We start from the raw sequence: 24,393 nt of genomic DNA on the forward strand, positions 1-24,393 counted from the left end.
CACAACCGGGAAGACAAAAGCCGACACTATGGTTTCCACACGAAGAGCTAGTTTTGGTCAAAGCTTGGGTTGATATTTCTGAAGATTCGATTCAGGGAAACGCACAACCGGGAGAACATTTTTGGTTTCGCATTTTAGAACGATTTCGAAAGGAGCTAGGAAAATGTGACGACTACCGTACGAAACATCAACATAACTCGAAGTTTCGAGAAATAGCAAAGGGGGTTTCAAAAATTAACGGGTTGTACAACAACCTAAAAACCAAACGAAAAACCGGCCAAGGCGACGAAGAAATACTTCAAAAAGCGTTGCAGTTTTACCTTGAGGAATTCAAGTGGCACGATTGTTGGAAATTATTGGTCCGAAGTCCTAGGTGGAAAAAATATGAACGGGGTTTTATTTTTGGAGTCCAACAATCAAAGGGAACGAAAACTGGCTCTAGTGGTTATACAACCTCCTCCGATGCTCGGGTCAGTCTAGATTTAAATCAGGATGACGAACTCGAGCTAGAAGAAATTGAACGCCCAATGAGTAGGGACAAAGCGAAGAGAAAAGGAAAACGGACTTTTTCGAGTGCATCTGATTTCAGCGTGGACATTGACGAAATGCGTAAGATAACATCATCGTTTGATCGATATAATCTAAATTTCTCCGAACGTTTGGCTTTCGACAAAGAAAAAGAAGAAATAAGGAAAAAGGAGCGGACGGAGAGACAAAAAATGGAAGACATGAAGTTTTTGATGGAAAACGTCGATCACCTCTCGGGACCGGCTCTCGAGCTCGTAATGAAGAAGAGGGAAAAAATTCTGAAAAAATATTTTCCTTAGGTCGTTGGTGGTTTGTTTGATTTTTAGTTTATGTGTGTTTTTTTTTTAATTTTCTACTTTTTTATATTTTAGGTTTAATGTAAGTTCTATTTTAATTAATGAAATGCTTTTTATTTTTAAGTTTTATGTTTAGTATTAATTTAAAAATTATAATTCATAACAAAAAAATTATATATATATATATATATATATATATATATATATATATATATATATATATATATATATATATTAAAAAAAAAGTGAGGGAAGGACTTCCCACCCACTCCTTGGCTTTTAGGTGAGAGAAAGGAGAGTGAGGAAAAAAGGGGGTATGGCCCACCAAAAATGAGGGAAACTTCCCTCATAATCCTTCCGGTCTAAGTAGTCGTCAAGTAATAGGCGACTGACTAACGTTCTCAATATTACACAATTGATAACATTTAGAAATCATGAAATGATATAGATAGATAACTTATAAAAATATGTGAATTTATAAAACAGGATCTCATCTGACGCATATATATAGGAAGGATGAAGTCGTTTCTATGCTTATTCTGCATGAAAATCCTTAGCATGACAGCTACAGGCACAGGATTACATTAAAAGAGTAACTCAAAACTTCTTGATGAAGTCATAGATATGTTCACTAACTTCTTGGGGCTTTTCTTGATTAATAAAATGAGCAACTCCCTCCATTATCACAACTTCTTGCAAGAAAGGAACATGTTTATTGAATCCCCCTTTGTGTATAAAGTCCTTCACTCCAGGGGTATTATAAGTCAGGTCCAGGTCTCCCACAATAAACTTAACTGGCACCTTAATCTGCACACCCGTCCATGGCGCCATTAATTCCCAGTTTCTGCAACAAAATAAGTATATTCCACAGTTCAGGCTAAATATATTATATATATACAACAACATAAAAAGAGTTGGGGAAGGGAAGGGCAACTTACAGGTCTATAGCTCGATAGTAGTTCAATCCACCAGTAAAGCCTGTGAGATTAAACTTGGTTGCATAATAATTGACGTCGTCTTCTGACAACCAGGAGGGAAGAGTGATCTTAGAATTGGGTTTACCCCCGAATCCAACTTCTTTAGGCACACAAAGCAGGCCTGGATTACGAGAAGTCAGAAACTTTTTTATAACTTGTGCTGTATCTACACGAGCAAGCTCTTCTTCGGCTTCTCCAGGTTGCTACATAAACAAAACAGTTCACAGATCGATAACTTGGATATATCCTCTGAATTCAGTGATACATGACGAAAACAGATCGATTTGGCAACTCAACCAGATACAATAAATTATTAGAAATAAATCCAAATTAAGTAAAGCGCCATGTTTTTGGATTACCTGAAATCGGCATATGTAATAGTCGTTTCCAAACATGGCGCGCATCGATTCAATTGGCTTTCTGACCGGATTTCTAGGACTAAATACAACACTCGTATTCACCAACGCCTTAATCCGATCGGGCCTAAACAAACACAAGTTCCACGCCACGTTGGCCCCCCAATCATGACCCACAAGAAATACCTGTTTCAGACCTAGGGCGTCGAGTAAACCCACCAAGTCGCCGACAACGTGGAAGGCGGTGTATTCGGCGGCGGAAGGAGGGGCATCGGTGTCTCCGAAGCCGCGGAGATCAGGGGCGATTGTTCGGTAACCGAGGGCAGAGAGATAGAGCATCTGGTGGCGCCAGGAGTACCAGAGTTCGGGAAACCCGTGGAGGAAAAGAACCGGTGGACCATCGCCGGGAATCTCTGCTACGTGCATATTTATTCCGTTGACCGGTATCTTACTGTGTTTTATAGTTTCCATATCTCTCCCACTGAGAAGTGTATGTCTGTGATAAACGAGATCTACTCTGACTATTATAAGAACCGGCCGGCCGTGAACCCAAACAACGTAGCAAATGGTCCATACCCACCAATGATGAGATACATCTTTTGGAAATTAACTGAAGTAACCATATTATTATCACATTTCAAGTAACCAATATTTTTTTATTTTTGAAAAACTAAATACCAAAGTGGAATATCACATTTTGGATCAGACTTTGACCTGGTCACCTACATGATGAATTTGACTTGCTAGTGTGGTGTCCCTCCTACTATATATAGTATATAATATTTCGGAGAATGTACTTCAGAATCGCATTTCGGACTTACGCCTAGTTTCGAGTTTAATAAAAGAAAAGAAAATAAGAGAAAAAAAAAAGAGAAAGAAAAGGAAAACAAACTTTTCTTTGTGTTCCCAAGTTGAAAAGAAGTTAAAGCAAAATTAATCATTTTGTTTTTTTTTTCAAATCGAAAGGAAAGTTAGAAGGAAAAATGATTCTTCTATTTCCCTCCACTTCATTCCTTTAATGAAACTCGAGAACACCAATTTCTTTTATTTTCTTCTCATTTCCACTTATTTCCTTTTTTTTCACTCGTTAAATTGAACTCGGTAACGGGATGTTAAGGACTCTTTGGGCATGTTCAGCAAAACTAGTTGGTAGCAGATAGCTTGTAGCGTGTATTGTTTTGTTAAACGATACATGAAGTGGCATTTGGATTTGGAGTGTTTTGTTTAAACTAAACGTTAGAAGTTTGTAGTGTCAAACAAGGTTTTCTGTTCAAGACGAAGCGTTTTGGCAAACACTAGAAGCTAGAAGCTCCCAAACGCTTTGTGTCGAACACGCCGAGATCTATCTCGGACATAAGGACTTTATTTCGGGCATTTCAGACTTATATTAATATAAACAAAGATTAAGAACTCGAAGCTTTATGTGTATGTTCTGTTATTTAACATATTTTATTTCATTATCTAAACAGGTTAATGCCTGCAATGTAGTGTGTTGTTAGAGCATATTTAGATAAATATTTCGTTTGAAGTAGATATTGTTGTTATCATCTCGCTTTTTATAAGAGAACTTTCTATCTGCAACGGGTTTGCGCCAGGAGTGGAAACAAGTTGGGATATGGGGTACCCATCCTTGTCCTCATCTCTTATGGGTGTGGGGAATCGAATATGTTCCCTTTAAAAGTTGGGTTTATCCTCACCCGTCTCCGGCCCATTCCTGACCCATTATATTTTTTTATCCTGCTATTCAAGTTTCACTATAAACAAGTTAATATTTTATGTGAGAGCTTGATATTTTTAATGAAAGTATTAAGCATTATTTACTACTAAATTAACGTAACTTTTATTTCCAAATTCTACACTTACATTTTCTAAAAAAAATGAAACATAAGCTAAACATGTTGTATAGTCGAAAATCATAATCTATTTACAAATTGTTTTAGTAACAATTATTATCTCATAGTTCACTAAATTTTCCAGCAAGGTTAAGTAATAAAACGTCTACTTAAATGTTGTGCGGTATGTGTTGTCCATTCATAGACAATGAAGAAGTCAATGGCTTTGGCTTTGAACCAAATTGGATGACATCATACTACGACTTCAACCAACATGGTGTACTACCATAAGCTGAGAAAATAGCATGAAAGATAAGAGTGAAAGCCCCATAATTGGTTATTCGAGGGGGAATCCTACCGAAGACCATGTACAATGCATAGATCAGGCAGATGCATAACATATTCTCACCGAGACTCACTCCAAAATTAATGGAGCACATCACGGAGCGAGAAGCCTGTCAACTTAATTATTTTGTATCATATATTACTTGTATGAAGTAAACATAGAGGCACAAACATTAACAACTAAATGCATCGAATGCCAGGAATTTAGTACATGACTACCATCATCCAACATGATTAGCATGACCAATCCACAATCATTCCAACTATAGGGGCATAACCTAGTTGGTCCATTCCCAGAAGCACTAGGGTGAGTCAAATTTATAGTCATCGCAATCGAGTACTTTACAAAATGGGTGTAAGTGGAACCGTTAGCTACCATAACTAGAAAAAAACATAACCATGTTCATGTGAAAGTACATCATCACACGATTATGAGTCCTACATGCACTTGTTAGGGACAATAGCACCCAGTTCGATGAAAACCTCATTAGGAGTTGGAGTAAAGAAATATGAATCAAACAAAAGTTCATTTTTGTAGCTCATCCATAATCAAATGGACAAAGGGATGTAACCAACAGAGTAGTCAATGCTATACTGAAAAAGCGCCATGGTAAATCTAAAGGAAAGTGAGCTAAAGAACCGCCAAGTGTGTTATGGTCATACTCAACAACTCCTTGTACCGACACAAACGAAACCTCATTCAGATTAACCTACAGATCCTAGGTAGTCATTCTTAATGATTTCGAACTTATATCCCAACAAGTATTTGAGTTCGATGAAGACCGTACAAATACAGACTTACGCACCAACTTATATATCTTTTAATAATGATGTCAAATAGTTGAACTACAAAAAGAAACATATAAAACTCAAATAGATAAATATTACTATAGTTGTGTCAAAGGAAGAGCATTTACACCCACGGAAGTAGCTCTTACACCCTTGAATATCTTAATGGGGAAGAAATACCTAAAACTTTGAGCATTGAAAATCTAAAACAACTCCATTTATAAAAAAGTACTTATCAATTTCCTTGTTTACTAAAAATTTATAAAGAAATAATCTTAATTAAAGAATTAGACATGCAACGCAAGATGTGTCAATATGTTGGCCTTCGGGAAATAGTTTCATAAGTATTTATTAGAATCTTTAGATGATTCTGCTTAGCTTTTTGGTCTTATAATTAACTTACTCAAAAGTAATTTACATTCGGTTGGGGTTACTTTTGAGTAGGTTGATCAACTTGCAGAGATTCTTGGATGTTCTTGTACTTGTTTGTCAATTTGTACCTTAGTTAACCATCCGTATAAATATGTCTTGTGCCGATGGGTGGAAACCGGTGATTGATAAGTTCATAACCAAACTTTTCACTTACAAAGTTAAAACCTTATCCGTACACGGTAGAATTACCTTTTTGAAATTTGTGTTGGGTACCATTGGCATTTATTATATGTAGCTTTTTCCAGCCCCAAATTCGGTTTCAAAAGGTGTAGATATCTCTTAGAATCATTTTTTTGTATCGATTTGGGGGGAAAAGAAAGTGGCTTTAGTAATATAGAAGAAAGTTTTGGCTAGAGAAGGGGAAAGAGGTTTGGGAATTGCAAGTTTATTAACTTTCAACAAAGGGTTATTATTTACATGGAGATGGCAATTCTTTAAGACCCAAATATTTTATAGGTTATAATTGTTAGATCGATTTATGGAGATAACGACCATTTGGCTCTTACAATGAGTGTGCCTTTTCTAACGACCCTTGATTAATATTTTTTGATTGTGTATTCGCATTCTATCTTGTAACACCCAGTTCCCGGGTAAATTCTTTAAAAGTTTATATATTTAGGTTTTTGCATGGATGACCGTTACGCGGGGCGTAACTCATTAACTTGGACGCGGGATTTCCCTTGAGTACGCATGGCGTACCTAGAGTACACAGGGCGTACTCGTAGTGAATGTAAATCCTAATTTTAGGGTCTTGGACCCTATTTAAGGACCTTAAACCCTTGGAAACCGTTCTTATCATCAGACGCCACCCTCTCTTTCAGCCCCCACGAAACCCTAGCTCCATTTGTGAGAATCTCAAGCTTTTGTGTGATTTTTGGTGTGTTATAGTGAAGAAGGAGAACTTGGAAGGTGTGCTTGGAGTCCATAGCTTGTAGATACAGACTCTACTCATCTTCATCCTCTTCCAGAAGGTATAAAGTCTCAACCTTTATGATTCTTTTGAATAGATTTAGAATAGTTTAAGATGTCGGCATGTTTTGGTCCCAACGGTTGGCTCTTATGAGTAGGAGCTACTCTATAGCTTAGGTTAGCATTTCTTGATGTTTCAGAGGTCCTTATTGCATAAAAATCGAATATTATTGGGAATAGTTCAACCATGCATGAGTTATTGACCATTTTATGGAGTTAAGAAGTCAGGGTTTGGTTTTGGGCTCTATTAAGCCATGCAAAAGCATAAAGTTGTCAACTTTATTAGTTAAGACTTTCCCAAGGGCTAGATCTGTGAATTCGACGCTTATATTGCATGTATTAAGTGCTTAATATGGATTTTGGACTTCAGGGTAGTACGTTGGGCATAACCCTGGAGTACGTATGGCGTAACGGGTTTTTCCCCGGTTCCCTTTCTGTTGAAGCCCAGTATGCAGGGCGTAATTATGGATATGCATGGCGTACTCCCAGAAGCCCATTTGGGCTATTTTGGTCCTTGGGTCATTATGGGTTTTGGGTCATGATTAGTTGGGTCAAATGTGAGAAGGGTAAAATGGTCTTTTACCCTTAGTAAGATAGAATATGATTTGGACCATTTATTAGAGGTTATTACCCTGATTATTAATTACAGTTGATTTTAGATATGTTCAGTGTGAGGAGTCGTGGTAGCAGCAGCCGAGAGTGTGAATTGTTTGTCATCAGATTTAGATGAGTCTCCTCATTGTACTTGTGGGTCGAAGACACCAATGTCGGCCCACGGTATTATGTTGTAGGATAATAGTTGTCTTCGTGACACTTACAGATATGCATGAATGTGTTTGTTGTCTTTGTAACTCTTGCTAATATGACTTTATGCTTAGATGTAGGGGCGAAATAGACTCGTACCGATTGAAAGATACTGAAGGAATCGTGAGGGACTCAGATGGTCGGAAGGGACTCACGGAGTTGAAAGGGACTCAGGGGTAAATAGACCCGTTACAGGTTTAGGTTGATATGTATGTATGATGTGTATGTATAGTATGTGGTATTTTGGGGAACTTACTAAGGTTTTTGCTTATGGTTTATGTTTAAATGTTTCAGGTACTTCCGGTTCAAAAGGGAATGGCTTGGCATGATCGCATCGCATCCACCAATATCTAGCATTTTATGATTTGGGTTGTACTTTGATAACCATTTTTCACATTGTTATACGTTTGATGGTTTGAGATAAATGAATGATGGTTTCAGTTATCTCCGTTTTCTAATGTTTTTCTAGCGTCTTGCTAATTTTAATTAAAAGAATTCAAAAGAAAAAACTATGTTTTAAAAGGGTCATCTCAACGTTTTAAAGCACAATGTTGTATATTATGTGTTGTAAGCATTATATAGAGTATGACGTATTTACCATGTAGTTTTGTAGGAGATTATGAATAACTCAGCAAACACAAGACACACTAGTGGAGATGATTATGATGGGAAGATTAACAAGAACACAAGGAGATTTAACATTGTTCGACTAATTTGATTGATAAAGCTATGTCTACATGCAAACCAGAGAGATTATTATTGATTTTGATGTGAAATACAAGAATTGTGTATTTATCGTACTACCTACTTCCGACATACACTCACTAATCTACTCTAATTAAGGTTACAATAAATGAGATGTATTTATAGTGCTTTTGAACTAAAATTATGTGATGGGACAATACGCATTTTACAGGTTGGCATAAAGGTAAATGTGTTCTCCAATGTTGTAAAGCCAACACCAAGGCTCACGACTAAAAGCTACTTCATTGTCTCTTACACATCGAATCTTCTAGGAACACCACATCAGAGTTTGTGCTTCGGAACATCTCACTGCACTTTTATCTTGACTTCAAAACTTCGCTTCTTCTTGGAGTCTACAACTTTTGTTGAGATCAAACTCATGTTGCAACCTATGCAGAAGTTAGGATTGAACTCTAGGCGAAAGTCAAGGTCGCGCTCTTCGAAAGACTTCGTCAGTAACTTCACCATTGTCGTTTAGATTAGACTCCACTTCTCAACATCGTCAACATGATATTAACATGCTGCTATTAGTAGTTGTTTCATGTTACACACATACATAGGCATCAAGTAAGAGGAGATACGGTATACTCGGACATTGTATTGAAACCACATGAGTAGCATATTCATCTTCACTCAACTACACAACTATTTGAGCAACTTATTCAGTTGGAGAGAGAACAAAATGTTTAAATTTCCATCCACTTCTCTCCAGCTCGGGAACACAAAAGAAAATTTTTGTTTTCCTTTTTTCTATCCTTACTTTCTTTTCTCCTCTTCTTTTCTTTTCCAGCTCGGGAACAAAAAAAAAATTTGTTTCCTTTTTTTCTATCCTTACTTTCTTTTCTCTTCTCTTCTTTTCTTTGCTACAACTCACGAACAACGTGTTAGGTTATACAATATGGTACCCCCAAAGAGGTTCAGTTATGAGCACGGTGCTCGAGGAAGGTTCAACTACACCATGTTTAGGGTAGTATGGTCACAAGACCATGAAAAGATCCGATTCAGTTATGAGCACGGTGCTCGAGAAAGGTTCAACTACACCATGTTTAGGGTAGTATGGTCACAAGACCATGAAAAGATCCGCCCCTTTTCTATTACTTCTATCTTATTCTCTCTTGGGAGTGCTTAGGGAGCTAAACACACCCACCCCTTTTCTCTTCTTTCTCTCATGTTCTCTCTTGGGGATGTCTAGGGTGTTAGGCACACCAAACAGCCCCTTACACTGACGTCAAATATTTTAGGTTCTATTACAACTTGTGACGTTATATCAAATATTTTTTAGAGTATATCTATACATATCCTGTTAGTGATCCCAAGTCAAATACTATAGGTTCTACTACAACTTTCTGTGATGTTATATAAAAACTAAACTCCATTAAACATAAATGATTAAAATTGATCTCCATTAAACAATTGTTGAAAGTAAATTAGAAATCAAAGGCTACATATAACATATTACCAAACACCAAAATTTTCATCATCGCTTTAATCCAAACAAACCAGCATAAAAAGAGATTATAGAACTTTTGCAACATTTCAAAGACACCCACCATTGATGAACACACCTAGTTTCTGAAGCCTCTGCTGTTTCTTCTTCCTCTTGCCTTCTCAAACTTCCTTCCTTTGGATCGCACATACGGCTTGGTATGGCTGTGTGGCACACCAGGAGCTTTTCCAAAGTGCCTCACTGCTTCTCTGCAGTTCTTTGGGCCTCTAAGAAGAACCTGCAAAAACCATAAACACATGCATCCATAACTACATTTAGACATAAGATTGAGCATGAACAGAAACATAAGAAATTGATTATGATTAGCTAACCGTGTTCTGGCCAAGAGGAGCTCGAAGGGCCAACTGGTCAAAAGTCAAGCATTCACCACCAGCCTTCTCGATCCTGGCCCTTGCAGTCTCGGTGAACCTCAGAGCAGTGACCTTGATACATGGGATTTCATCAACCCTAACATCATCGGTGACTGTGCCAACAACCACAGCAATCTTATCGTCCTAATTAAACCAACATCACAAAATAAAGAGTTAGATTCCTTCAATTGATTACATATCACTATTCACGGATAATAAAACAGCATCAGCTTTTCCATGTCGGATTATAGGTACAGATGTATATCTACAGAGTCTACCAATTATCTACGAAACGACGTATATCTACAGAAACGAAATTGCAAACAGACATACCTTGCCAGCCATGTAACGGATCAAGCGAGAGAGAGAAATTGGGGGCTTATTGACTTTGCTCATAAAGAGCCTCTTCAGTATCACTGCATTGAAGTTGCTTCCGGTCCTCCTCACCAAAAACCGATAAAGCTGAAGCAATTTTAAAACAAACGTTAACAATTTCGGTAAACCTACAAAAAATGAAAGCAGACAGGGTGAAATCTGATGAGTAGGATAACCTTGACGAGGAGCTTAAGGTAGATATCATCGGAACGTGGAGCATTCCTTTTGGTCCTTTTGCTCTTTCCACCAGCAACAAGATCTATACCCTGGTATCATGAAACGGATTTGAATACATGAGCGTACAAATTAAAATGTAAATGGAAGAAGATTGTTAGCTTGATTAGGGTTCAAGGGAATTGAGAATACCATGACGGCGACGGCTGCGTGTACCTGCAGAAAGAAGAAGGAGACGAACGAAAGAAAAAGGAGTTAGGGTTTATGAACACAACGCTATATGTGGCTAGTCTATGTAGTCGTAGATAGACTGGATTATGAACCGATGTTTGGGTCCGTTTGTATGATACTAACCATTCTAATAGCATATGCATAAAAAAGAGCCCAAGTATTTTGGCCCAATATCATATGGGTGAAAACTTAGAGAAACTTAATGTATGATGTTATTTTAGTATTCTTTATTTTTTTATTAAAATTATTTTATGTTTCGTTTTTGTCTAGTTTAATGTTATGTTTCGTGGCTATTTATAGTATTGTAATTTCGCTAAAACTATAATATATCACTGCGTTTTTATTCATATTTATGTTAAAACCAATACAATAGCCTTACAGGTGTATAATAGTCTAGGTTAACTTTTGTAACCCGTTTTGAAATAACAGAAGTGTATTATTTGAGTATTATGTGTTTTGTGCTTAATTGTGTGTCTTAATTTAATTAAGAATAAAAAATAAGCGTCAAAATGAAATACTAGATAAAGTCGATATCTATGGATAATATTGTAGTAGTTGAAAAAAGGATTCTGGAGATATAAAGAATGTCGAAATCCGAGTTATAACGAAGAAGTTAAGATCTGTCGAAGCTTCGCGACAAAACTGGCACGGCGTTGAATGACGTAAAATATGAAATTAAGATAGAGCGATATTTAGCCCTAGTGATATAAACGAACGTTGTAGAGTTCGTTAAACCGAGAACGTGCATAAAAAGAATGCCAAATCTGACTTCGTATGAGGAGGTTATGATTTTTCTAAGTTTCAGCTTAGCAGTATGCAGCCCGAATACTCGATTCGAGATCGAGTGATTGTTGGTCGAAACAATCAAAACGAGAATCGAAAATCTCGTTGATAGTAGTGCATTGGTGAAAAGACAGACGAAAACGGACGTCAGGTGAAGAAGTTATGAATTTATAACGGAGTTTTCTTGTCCAGACCTACTAAAAATAAATAATAAAAATAAAGTCAAATTTAGCCGACGGAGTCTAAACGAAAGTTGAAGAGCGTAGTCTCACCTACGTGTGAATATAAAGAACGTCGAAAACGGAGTTCATAAGAAGATATGAATTTCCGAAGTTTTTAAGTAATTAATATTTATTAATTAATCTTTTAATTCGGATGTATATCCGAAGGAGTCACCAATCTGATCTGAACTACGCCCAGCGTACCCCGATGCATGCACTGCATTGCACTCAAGAGCTCCGATGACGTAAGCGATGACGATTTCCGAAGCGTACGCCCCGCGTAGAGCATTACGCCCAGCATAATGCGAGGCTTCAGCCTCTATAAAAGGCATGCAAGGGCAGCCGGCTTCTTTTGCCAAAATCTCTTCTCTCTCCCCCATTTTGCATCGTTTTGCGTACAACTTATACCCCGAAGCCCCGATATCATTCCCGAGCCCCGAAGCAAGCCCCGAAGATCCCGATAACTGCAATTCCCGAGCCGAAGCTCTGCCCGCGAGAAGCCCGGTTTTTGTGAAGATCTTCCGGATCTACCGAAGAATACTACTTCTACAAGTCGTAGTGTTGTCCAATCATCTTCTGATCAAGTAAGTGTGTAGTTACCTTCTTCTAACACATAATTATGAAGTATTTTATACGAAATATGTGTTATGTGTATATTTTGTTGTTATATGTGTGAATGTATATTCACTTTCTTGTATCTCATAAATATGATTTATTCTCTATGATATAAGTGTTATGTGTATGTGTCTCATCTGTTGTTTGGAATATGTATTGAATGAGAATGCTATACATGTTTTAAACTATGTATAAAAATATATATTTTTATCTACTAATATGTTGGGTAGAACATTGGTAGATAGTTGATGTGTGATAAACAGATGAAAGGCCTCAATGTTGTTGTTGTTGATCTAGTTATTCAGCAGAGTATGGATAATGACCACAGACTCTTTCTAGACAGTCATGTGGAACGCTAGCAGGCTCATAACCTGTAGGTGTTGTGAACGATGTGTTCACCGGTGCACTCTATCCCCCTCATGGTTGCCTTTAGGACATCTATTGTTGAGGAAACCCCTTTGCAATAATGTTCGTCCCGATGAAAATCCTAGATTAGGTCCCTTGAGATAGATGTTGTTTTAGGGACATACAGTGAGGATAACGGAAATGAGTAATCGGGTTATTGTTGGTTGGTGAGATTAAATATAATTATTTATTGTGGGTTGAAAACCCTATATGCTCACCAGGCTCCCAAGCCTGACCCACTTAGTTTTGTTGTATTACAGGTAGTGGCGCGAGAGCATAAGTTGGATAACTTATCAAGATCTTTTGATATTAGACCAATTGTTATATGTAACTGTTGTATGGTCTATCTTTTGTTGTTTATGCTTTTGGTCTGTTTATCGGAACATGACATCTCGAATATTGTTATATAATGAAAATGCATCTCTTGATGAAATGCTTTGATAAACTTTATTTTATCATATTTTGTTTTGGGAACAAATTCCGCAAGTCTTTTAAATCAATTGATTTACTCTGAAATTATTTTAAAAGCATAAATGAAACCGGTCTTTTCTGAACGTGATTTTGGGGATGTCACACAAACCTCTCCTCCCCCATCCCTAGCAACTTCCAACATATAGAGGCGAGTCCCGGAGCGCCAGAAGGCTCCGAGAAGAAGAGCTTTTCAGCTCGTGAACGTTGCCCCAGCAAAGCCCGGTTTTGAGAAAAACCCGTTGTAAGTGAGCTACGTCTACCCTATCATTAGTATATCTTATGTTTCAATATAGTAATGTTATTAGGACCTTATAATAAGTATTTGTGCTATTATTATGAGCTATATAAATGTCGTTATAATATCTTTTTAACCACTCGCGGTACGGGGAATCTGGTTTAAAGGGCCACATAGGGTTGTTGGATTTCAGAAGTGTTATATGCCAAGATGGTCCTGCCCTCCGGTGTTTTATGTCTGGCCCCTGTCTATATATAGTGGTTGAGAAATATTGTTTCGTGCTTATATAATCGTACTAATAGAAAAACTATTAATTGGTCTCGGTGAATGTTAGACTAAACTCTAGTGGTAATGATACTAGGTTTTGACAAAGGAAAATTGTGTTAAGAGTAACGAAGTGTTGTCTGAGTGCCGAGTCACCACCTTTTCAAGTGAGTGCATGGTCCTTTTCATCTTATACATAGATATGAAGTATTTTATATAAACTATGTTCTATGTATGCATATTATCTGTATAATTGTTATTTATGCTGGATGAACGATTTTATACAAGTTTTATATGATTTAAATTGTATATGTATTTATATCTACATAGTATGTTGGGTAAAACATGGGTAGATGAAATATGAGTTGTATGATGAGTTGAGAGGTGATATAGACCATGAGGTAAGGGTGAGAAGTGGACGATGTGAGAAGCCTTGTTCCCAAATGTTGGCCCCGTCATCTAGCAAAGTATGGAAGACAACCACGAACTATTCTAGATAGTCCAGTGGAACACTAGCAGGCTCGCAACCTGTAGGTGTTGTGAACGATATGTTCACCGGTGTACTCTAAAAACCCATTTACATGTATTGTTAGTGGACTCTCGAAAACGATATTGTCAATAAACGAGATAAACACGGGTGACTATGCAGACTTAGTGCCCGAATCCTGGCGACTATGCAGACTTAGTGCCAAAACCCTGGTGACTATGCAAACTTAGTACTTAAACCCTGGCGACTATGCGGACTTAGTGCCTGTTGTATAAACCCTTGTGACTATGCAGACTTAGTGCCTAAACCCGGTGATGATGGACTTCGTGCCAATTCCTTAGGATGATCCTTGAGAATAAATGAACGAGGAATAGTTGATTCTTAGGGTAGATCTTTAATAGTAAAAAAGATAATGGGGATGGGTAATTGGGTTGATTAATTGTTTGAAAATTAAACATAATAATTATATTATCGTGGGTTGAAAACTCTATGTACTCACTAGGTTTCCCAACCTGACCCACTCAGTTTATTTATATCACAGGTGTTAATATGAAGTCACATTACATTGAGAGATTAAGGAGATATAAATCACTAGTGATAATAAATGTAAGTTTTGTTTATGCTTATGTTTCTGTATTGACGATGACATCCCAAATGTTTTAAAATGAATAAAAATATATTTTTTCAAAAATGCCTTGATAATGTATTTATCATGTTTTACTGAGAACAAATTCCGCAACATTTTTATTAAAAGATGTACTCTGATTTTTATAAAGCATAAACAAAATCTGTCTTTTCTGGCCGTAAAAATGGGGATGTCACACCGATGGGTCATGCTTTAATGACTTTTCATTGCATGATGCAATGGTTAGACTCAGGTCTCTTTGAGTCAGATTCCAGCATGGAAGATACCTTCATTTATGTTTTAACGTGCTATAATCATATAATAACATGTAGTACTTCTAGCTATAAGTTGCTTGGTCTTAATGACGACTGCATTTCTTATGTCGATCGCTTCCCTTATATTTCCATCTTTTGACTAAAGTCAGACACTACATTGATCATGGTTCTTTGAACTGGGTAACTTACTTCACACAATTATCTTAATTGGGCTCGATTTGTTATGACCACCAAGGTCAGAATAACATTCCTTTTCTTAGTCATCACTGAAACAAAGGTAATAACGAAAACAAGCAAAACAGCTCAACTACTAGTGTCTTAGTAACCTTGTGACTCTTCTTGATCCAATGCGAGTCTTGTGATTATGGTAGTATAGGCTTCTACTAACTTTCACACATACTCATACTCGTCCCAAGATTTGTCTCGCAGTTCACCAAGTCACCACACAAGAAAGTCATACAACAAGTCACCTATTCAACAAATAGAGACCAAGGCTAAACTATAGCTCAAAATACCCTAAATAACCTAAAGTCAAACTTGGTCAACCATGGTCAAAGTCAACGTCAAAGGGTCAAGGAGTCAAATTGGTCCACTCAACTGAGTACGCAGGGCGTACTCAGCTATTACTCTGGGCGTGCTCAAGCCTTGACCGGAGTTAGGAAATTGACCACATACTTGCGGTGTACGCTGAGGTACGCACAACGTACGCTCAAAACCCCATTTCCTTAATAAGAGCTTAATGTATTAAGCTCTCACGTCCAAATTTCAGATTCAAGGCCAAAATACCATTAAGAGTCATAAAGTTCCTAACTTTATAACTTTTCATGTCCATTATGATGGGTTTTGAGCAAAAACATCATTCTTATGGTGTACATGCAAACCCAAATAGCTTTTGGATCTAGTTTGTCTAATGAACATGCAATTGAATATCCAAAGCTATAAACCCTAGATCTATCATACAATTAATCATATTGACATAAGAATAAGGTTTAGATATTACCTTGATTGTTATGTAGCAATAACAATCTCAAATCCTCCCTTGTAATGGCTTTAGAAAGCTTAGAGTCACAAGTGTCACTCCTCTAATGGCTCACAAACACCAAGAGCAAGAGGATGAAGAATGATAAGTGGGGAGGCACCCAAAAACGTGTGGAAACCCTAAGGAAACTCTTGGCCACGTTTTTGGTGCTATAGGGATCCTTAAATAGTGAGGCTATTAGGGTTATCTAACAAGGAAACCCTAATTTTACTGCTTAGGCCCTAAGCAACCCAAGGACTCCCTTCTTAGAGGCCTTGGACGATTTCTAATGGGTTTCCCCATAGAATTCGTCCACCCCTCTAATATGGAGTCATTAGCCTAATATTCAACTATCATACAATTGATAGTTCTAGTCCCTTAAGTTTAATTAATCTCTTTTAGCCACAAAATTAATTCTTAATTAATTATTAACTAATATTAATTAAACAATATGATTTCTCCTTTAATATATTATTCTCATAATATATTAATAAATCATAATTACTCCTCTCTCTCCATAATTCATCCTATCGAGTTGCTTTGGTGAAGGCAACCCAAAAGGACCATGCACCATCGGGTAAAGTACATACCAAAATAGTTATGGACTTAGACACTAATCCAACACATTAAGTGCTCAATACACAAAATCTCAACATATTAATGCCTTAAGACCTTCTATAGCATGCATGTAGGAAAACTAGGCATCAAAACTACATTTTTATGATTCGAGACCCCTCATAAGGCCTGAAAGGATGACTTATTGGTTAAGAGCATGTCATGCTCAAGAATCACCATATTTGGGACCAAAAGTGCCCTAAATTAAGAAATCACTAGATCTACAAGATAAGGTGATCAAGTTATGAACTTTTTACCTCTTAGAGGTTGTTAGCAACGAGATAATCTCAGATCAAAGTTGCTTCTGAGCTCCAAGTTCTTCTCACCACCTTATTCTTCTTCAAGAATGCCCCAAAACACAAAGATAAGCTCAAGATGCACTCTTCTCATTTAGGGCTAGCTTAGGGGTCGTTTTTCTCATATGGAGGCTGGTGAGGGAATGAGAAATGAGAGATAATGATGCTTATATATGGCTAAAACCCTAAAAATTAGGGTTTGAAAGTTAACCATTTACGCCCTGTGTACGCGGTGTACGCCTAACGTACTTGGGTTCGCCCTAGTATGCCTAACATACACAACGTACGCTCAACGTACTAATCCGTGATCAAAATTACCAAAATGCCACTATGGGCCATTCTTGCGACCTTCCTCAAACCTAAGGGTCAAAATGCAATTTTCTTTCATACATAGGGCTAAAATTGAAAATACCTCATCATCGGGAAGTTACAGTTGGGAGTAACAACTGTGCATCAGAAGTCTCTTGTAAAGTGTTTGCATTATGAGTCTTGTTTGCTTGCGGGTTGTTTATTAGGAGTTTAGTTACCAATGTTGGGTATTGGTTATGGAATCTCGAATCATGAAGTTCGATGTGAATGTACCAAGTGATTTTCTAGGTGGACGTTCACCTGAGTTGTTAAAGGATTTGGATGCAATGTGAAATTCCTAGGGTGGACCATCATTATGCTCGTGGGAGCAGTGGGTTGGTGATCACTTGTCAGAAAGTCAAGTGAGTATTCAAGGTTTTTAGGGCACAAATTTTGGATTTGGGATTGGGCGAAATTCGTGATCGGTATGTTTTAAGTATTCTTTTCTACATGTTTTGGTGGTGTTCCTAGTCAGGGACTATGGTTAGGTATGACAAATGGATGATCATCAGTCTTAGAGTATAGTTTATGAAGTTTAGAACTGGTGGGATTCTGGTTTTGGGAATTATATTTATGGAGTTGGTTGTGGTTGTAGTATTGAGATTCTCATGTTGGGTGGTTCTCACTGGGAGTTGGGTCTTTGGCTAGGGAGAGAAAAATAGTCGTTGCGATTGAGTATTTTCAAGTTATTGGGTTGTTGGTTGGAAGTTGTGGGTTTCCGAGTGGTATCTCAAGTTTTCTTTGTAAAATGCCTTGATTTTGAAGTAGCTAAAAGGAATTTATGGAATATGTTGACGTTGTTCGTGTTCCACTACAACGGTCATTTAGCTGAGACTCATGTTGGGAGTCGCCTTTGTTTTCGGAATGAGGGTTCAACAGTAGTGAATAGTCATATATTACGTTTTCTAGTGGTATCAGCAAGATAACTCGGGGCTGGAAGGGTTCCATATGGTTCAGGTTTCAAAGTGAAGTCATATTGATTGTGTTTCGTGATGGTTTTTCCTGTTTGGGAGCCAGTCAAGGTATTGTATTTCCGGATTTTAGGCATGGTAATGATGGTTATTCTTCATTGGTTAAGGTTAGTGGGTCAAGGATTCATGATTAGTTGGGGTATGCGAATCTCACTTTGGTTATGCTTTAGGAAGAGAGGAAAGTTGGGGGCCCGGTATATTGGGTTGTTTCGAGTGATTGTCAGGGTTGGCAGGGTAACCTACCGATTGGATCTGCCCGAGGAGCTCAGTCAAATTCACAACACCTTTCACGTCTCTCGGCTTCGGAAGTGTGTAGCTGATGATTCAACAGTCATTCCTTTGGATGATATTCAGGTTGATGATCACCTGAACTATGTTGAGAGACTAATGACAATTTTGGATAGGAAGACGAAGGTCTTACGCAACAAGGTGGTATCTTTGGTCAAGGTCTAGTGGCAACATCATATGGGTTCCGAATAGACTTGGGAACCCGAGGCAGAGATGCGAGAGCACTACCCTGAGTTATTCGCGACAACGAACGAGGACGAAGTTTAAATCAAGTAGGGGAGAATTGTAACATTCATTATCTAGGTAATTTGTATTTTTGACCCTTATATATGAAATTTGTAGTAAATCGGTCCCTTGGTCACTTAAGTGGAAAACGTGCATTGTGTGGGTACGCTGGGCATACCTGGTTGATGCCTAAACCCTAATTTTTATGGTTTGAACCCTATCTAAGCATCATTATCTCATTAAGACCCATTCATTCATCAGCCTCCATTCCACTTTTCGTCCCTAACAAACCCTAATTCCTTGTGTGAGCCTTTGTGATCTTAAAAGTGCATTCGTGGTGTTCTTGAAGGAAGGAAAAGGAAAGGAAACCATCATGGAAGCTTAAGGTACTTTGGATCCAGAAGTATTTCACCCTCGAGCATCATTTGGAGGTATAAAGTCTGAAACTTGATGAATATTTTCTTATATCTTGTTAGCTTGGGGTTTGTGTTCATTTTTGGTCTCATAAGCTTGGTGTTCATGAGTATGGCTTACTATAACCCATAAGGGTTGTCATTCCATATGTTTTTAGGTTCTTAGAACCATAAAAATGTGGTATTGGTCCCTTTCCTTTCTTCATGCATGAGATATGAGGCTTTAGTTTGTGTATTACGTTAGGGTTTAATTATTGGACCCTATCTAGCCTTGGAAAGTCACAAAGTTGGAAATTTTATGACTTAGAATGTTATTTCGGACTAGATATGAGTGTTGGATGTGGTGTCTTAATAGATTAATCATTTAATAGAAAGGAAAATGTAGCAACCAGTACGGTGGGCGTACTTGTGGGTACGTCGTGCATACCTGATCGAGACCTTGTAATATGGCCATGAAATTGCACTACGTGGGCGTAGTGGCTGAGTACGCCGAGCGTACTCAGTCCGAGTTGACTCATTGACTTTTGACCTTTGACCATAATTTTGACCAAGTTTGACCTGAGGGTATTTTGGGTATTTTGAGTTGTAGTTTGAGTTTAGGCCACTGTTTGTAATATAGGTGACATGTAGAGTTGACTTTCGGAGCAACGTTCTTTCTTGTTGTCTTTTCAAACTGTGAGGTGAGTTTTCTCACTGTACTTGTGGGTTAAAGGCACCAATGTTGACCCAGTAGATTATGTATCCTGGTTTATGTAACGCCCGTAGATCCGGGCTAGTCAATTTAGAGATAATAGGGGTCGAAAATGAATTTTTGGCAAAGTATTATTTATAATAAATAGTCTTAACCAAGTTGTAGAATATGTCTCAAGGTTTCCGTATATATAAAGAACGCCGAAATCTGAGTTATAACGAAGAAGTTATGACCCGCCGAAGTTTTACGGCAAAACCGGCACGGCATCGGGAGGCGCAAATAGTGAATTTACGATGTAGGAATTTTTAGCCTTAGTGATCTAAACGAAAGTCGTAGAATATGTTAAACTGAGAAAATCCATAAAAAGAACGCCCAAATCTCACTTCGTATGAAGAAGTTATGATTTTTCTAAGATTCGGCTTAGCAGTGCACGACCCGAAACTCGAATTTTAGTTCAAGTGGTTTTTGGCTTACGCGACCTAAATAAGAGTTGAAGATCTCATTAATAGGAACCCAACGGTAAAAAGACAGACGAAAACAAAGTCCGTACGAAGGAGTTATGAATTCTTCGCGGTCATTTAGCAGTCTAATCACCTCATACTGTGAAATTTAAGATTGGTCGTGAGTTAGCCGACATAATCTAAATTAAAGTTGTAGATCTTGTTTTTACCTACGCATGGATATAAAGAACATCAAAAACGGAGCTCGTATGTGAAAGTTACGGGGTTTAGAAGTCAGCAGAGTGCTGCTGCAAAAAGGGTGATGTGGCTGAATATGGGCCAAGGCTTTCTCCCCAAGGAAAGCCATCAGGTGATGACATGTGGCACTGACTCGGCGAGTCAGTAAACCGACTCGGCGAGTCTGTTAGGATTTCACCCTATAAATAGAGGTGTCGGGTTCCCTCATTTCCTCACCCCTCAATCCTCTTCTTTCTCTCTCTAAACTCTCTCTCTCTCTAAGCCTCCCAAACCCCCCAAAGCCTAGGGTAATTCCCTAGCACGAGGCGGAATCCCCGGAGCGCCTGACGGCTTCGAGAAAAGAGCCTTTCGGCTCAGGAACGCTGCTCCAGCGAAGCCCGGTTTTCGAGAAAACCCGCTGTAAGTGAGCTGTACCTATCCTATCTTTAGTATAGCTTATGTTACAATATAGTAATATTATTAGGATGTTATAAGGAGTGTTTGGGCTATTATTATGGGTTATATAAGTATTGTTTAACGCTTATATAATAATAATAATAGCTAGACTATTAAATTAGTCTCGTCAAATGTTAGACTAAACTCTAGTGGTAATGATACTAGGTTTCGTCAAGGGATAATTGTTTTAAGAGTAACGAAGTGTTGTCCGAGCGCCGACTCACCACCTTTCCAAGTGAGTGCATAGTTACTTTCATCTTACACATAGATATGAAGTATTTTATATAAACTACGTGCTATGTGTGCATATTATCTGAATACTTGTTGTCTATGCTGGATGAACGTTTTTATACATGTTTTAAATGTTTTAAACTGTATACGTATTTTATATCTACGAATATGTTGGGTATGACATGGGTAGATGAATGATGAGAGATATAAGATGATGTGAGTATACATTGGCAGCTATAGACTTAGTGCCTATGGGACAAACACCGGTAGCTATGGACTTAGTACCTGTTAGACGCTGATAGCTATGGATTTAGTACCTGTTAGGAATTGGTAGCTATGGACTTAGTACCTATTAGTTAGACGCTGGTAGCTATGGATTTAGTACCTGTTAGGAATTGGTAGCTATGGACTTAGTACCTATTAGATAAACACTGGTAGCTATGGATTTAGTACCCGATGAATAAACTATAGCAACTATGGAATTAGTGCTTTACGAACACGCATTGGCAGCTATGGATTTAGTGTCAGTCCTATAACCCTGGAAGTAAGGGACTTCGGGATAAATGAATGCAGGATAGATGACTCTTAGGATAAATCCTTAAGAGTAAAGAAGATAATGGAGATGGGTAATTGGGTTGATTGTTTGATTGTTTAAACATAATAATTATATTATTGTGGGGTTGAAAACCTTATGTACTCACCAGGTTTCCCAACCCAACCCACTCAGTTTATTTATATCACAGGTGTCGATATGAAGTGACATTACACTGAGAGATTAAAAAGATGTAGATCACTAGTGTAAATAAATGTAAGTTCCGTTTATGCTTATGTTCCTGTATTGACGATGACATCCCAAACGTTTTAAAATGATTAAAATACGTTTCTTCGAAAATGTTTTGATAATGTATTTATCGCATTTTTTTTTCTGGGAACAAATTCCGCAACATTTTTATGAAAAGAAGTACTTTGATTTTTATAAAGCATAAACAAAATCGGTCTTTTCTGACCGTAAAAATTGGGGATGTCACAGTGAAAGTGGGTTAGATCTGATCCCACATCGGCTTGGAAGGAGAACGAAACATCTCCATATAAGGGGTGTGGATACCTTCCCTATCACAACGCGTTTTAAAGCCGTGAGGGCAGCAGATCCCATAAAAACTCTGCAGTTAAGCGTGCTCGGGCGGGAGTAGTATTAGGATGGGTGACCCCCTGGGAAGTCCTCGTGCCGAGTGGCCCAAAGCGGACAATATTGTGATACGTGCCAGATGCAGTTAAGCGTGCTCGGGCGGGAGTAGTACCAGGATGGGTGACCCCCTGGGAAGTCCTCGCGCCGAGTGGCCCAATGGACCAGTATGCAATATGTACGCCGATCCAACTGGGAGGTTGTGGGCTATGGTAATCCAACCGGGAGTTTGTGGGCCCAACAAGCATTAAGTGTTTTTGTTTCGTTGTATGTGGTATTTTAGGGGAACTCACTAAGTTTTGGCTTACGGTTTAAGTGTTATGTTTTGGGTACTTTTGATGATCGGAGCAAGGCAAAGACTTGATCATGCATATCCTTTAGATTTTATGAGTTTTGTTCTTAGGATACTTTGATTTGTGATTTCCACATTTTGGAAACTATGTTTTGTAAAAATTTATGGTTATGATTGGTTTTGGAAAATGAAAATTTTACCTTGATTTTTCGGATGTTGCATGGACAAATGTGTAAAACATCCTAATGCTAATATTTTCCCTTTATAACAAGGTTCTAAAAAACCTTGTTATGGCTCCAAGACTTGCAGTTGACGTCAAGCTTTAACAAAATGTTGACTTAATTCATATATGTATATATTTATGAATAATGGTAGAAAATGCATATAAAAATATTAATTATATACAAAATAGTCGCTTTAACTCACGTCTTACAAATGATGTGACTCGCCATAACTGGTAAAATCTTAAGACTTAATACTGTCGCCAAGTCACGCCTAATATTATTTAGAATGTTAATATAAAGAGATTTAAGTCTATAGGAATATAAATGGCGATTCTTCGACCCCCTTACATGACATATGGATGTCAATAACATTACAATAAAGAAATGGAAAATAAGAAGATTAAATTATATATATATATATATATATATATATATATATATATATATATATATATATATATATATATATATATATATATATATATATACTAGCCGTTTACCCGCGTCAAGCGTCGGGTACGAATAGTTTTTTCGGCAATTATTTTATTAAAAAACATGTATGATTGGGTGTCCAACTTTGACACACATGTGATATGAAAAAGTAGTCTTAGGGAGAATAATGATGATAATGAATGAGAAGATCCATATCCCACTTTTATTTCCCTACAGGCTCCTTATTATGAGGTTGTTCTGAATATAGTTAATCAAACAAGATATTGTAGCGTGGTTTTTGATCGGTTTTCCCTACTATTGGATTTAGACTCAAACAAAGTTAAGCCTTGAGGACATTTGCTTTGGATGGTAGCTTTTGACTTGGAAACTAAACCATTTTGATAGATTATTTTGGGTTTAAAATAAAAATACAATGTTGTCTCAATTTAAAAAATTTATGAAAATAAATTGTTTTTTTATTCGAAGATGCACATTTTCATTTGCGATGAATTTTAAATACTTAGTTGACTAAGTCAACCTTGTTTTCCGTTAAAAGTAAAAGTATTTATTTTTATTTTTTAAGGAAAAGATTATAAAGTTGTTTTGGATTAAACCTAAGTATGTTATTATTAGGGTTATCAACGAAACATATTATCTTTTTTTGGGAATCGGAATTGTTTTGGAATACCAGTTTTGGTTCCTAAAGTTTTTGGAACCATCTTTAGTAGTTTTGGAACCGCTATTAGCGGTCTCGGTATCGGTTCTCATATTTTTGGAACCGCAACTTGATAGGTACCCGTCCGAACCAGTTTGTATATATAAAAGTTATATATAAAAGTTATTTCAATTTAGATACATGTAAGTAATTCCTTTCATTTTCTTTTAACTCAATAACAGGCCAATTGCGTTTGATTGTATACAAAGTTTGCATATTTGATTTGAG

At 37.4% G+C, this 24,393-nt stretch overlaps 2 protein-coding genes across 2 annotated transcripts; both read right to left on the reverse strand.

The window, feature by feature from the left end:
* Positions 1–1,248: 1,248 nt before the first annotated feature.
* Positions 1,249–2,781, reverse strand: LOC145072323 (epoxide hydrolase 1-like). The gene is made up of 3 exons (XM_079018734.1): positions 2,161–2,781; positions 1,763–2,004; positions 1,249–1,668 (listed from the first exon to the last, which is right to left on the reverse strand). The coding sequence occupies exons 1-3, from the start codon at positions 2,626–2,628 to the stop codon at positions 1,422–1,424; spliced, it is 957 nt and encodes a 318-aa protein (XP_078874860.1). The 5' UTR covers positions 2,629–2,781; the 3' UTR covers positions 1,249–1,421.
* A 6,677-nt stretch (positions 2,782–9,458) lies between these two features.
* On the reverse strand, positions 9,459–10,806 carry LOC145073354 (large ribosomal subunit protein eL18x-like). The gene is made up of 5 exons (XM_079019902.1): positions 10,671–10,806; positions 10,481–10,570; positions 10,263–10,391; positions 9,891–10,073; positions 9,459–9,796 (listed from the first exon to the last, which is right to left on the reverse strand). Exons 1-5 carry the CDS (start codon positions 10,671–10,673, stop codon positions 9,638–9,640), a joined length of 564 nt encoding a protein of 187 aa, XP_078876028.1. The 5' UTR covers positions 10,674–10,806; the 3' UTR covers positions 9,459–9,637.
* Positions 10,807–24,393: the final 13,587 nt, after the last annotated feature.

The sequence above is a fragment of the Lactuca serriola genome, chromosome 9, assembly GCF_051521515.1.
Source record: "Lactuca serriola cultivar US96UC23 chromosome 9, Lser_US96UC23_V15, whole genome shotgun sequence".
NCBI classification, from domain to species: domain Eukaryota; kingdom Viridiplantae; phylum Streptophyta; class Magnoliopsida; order Asterales; family Asteraceae; genus Lactuca; species Lactuca serriola.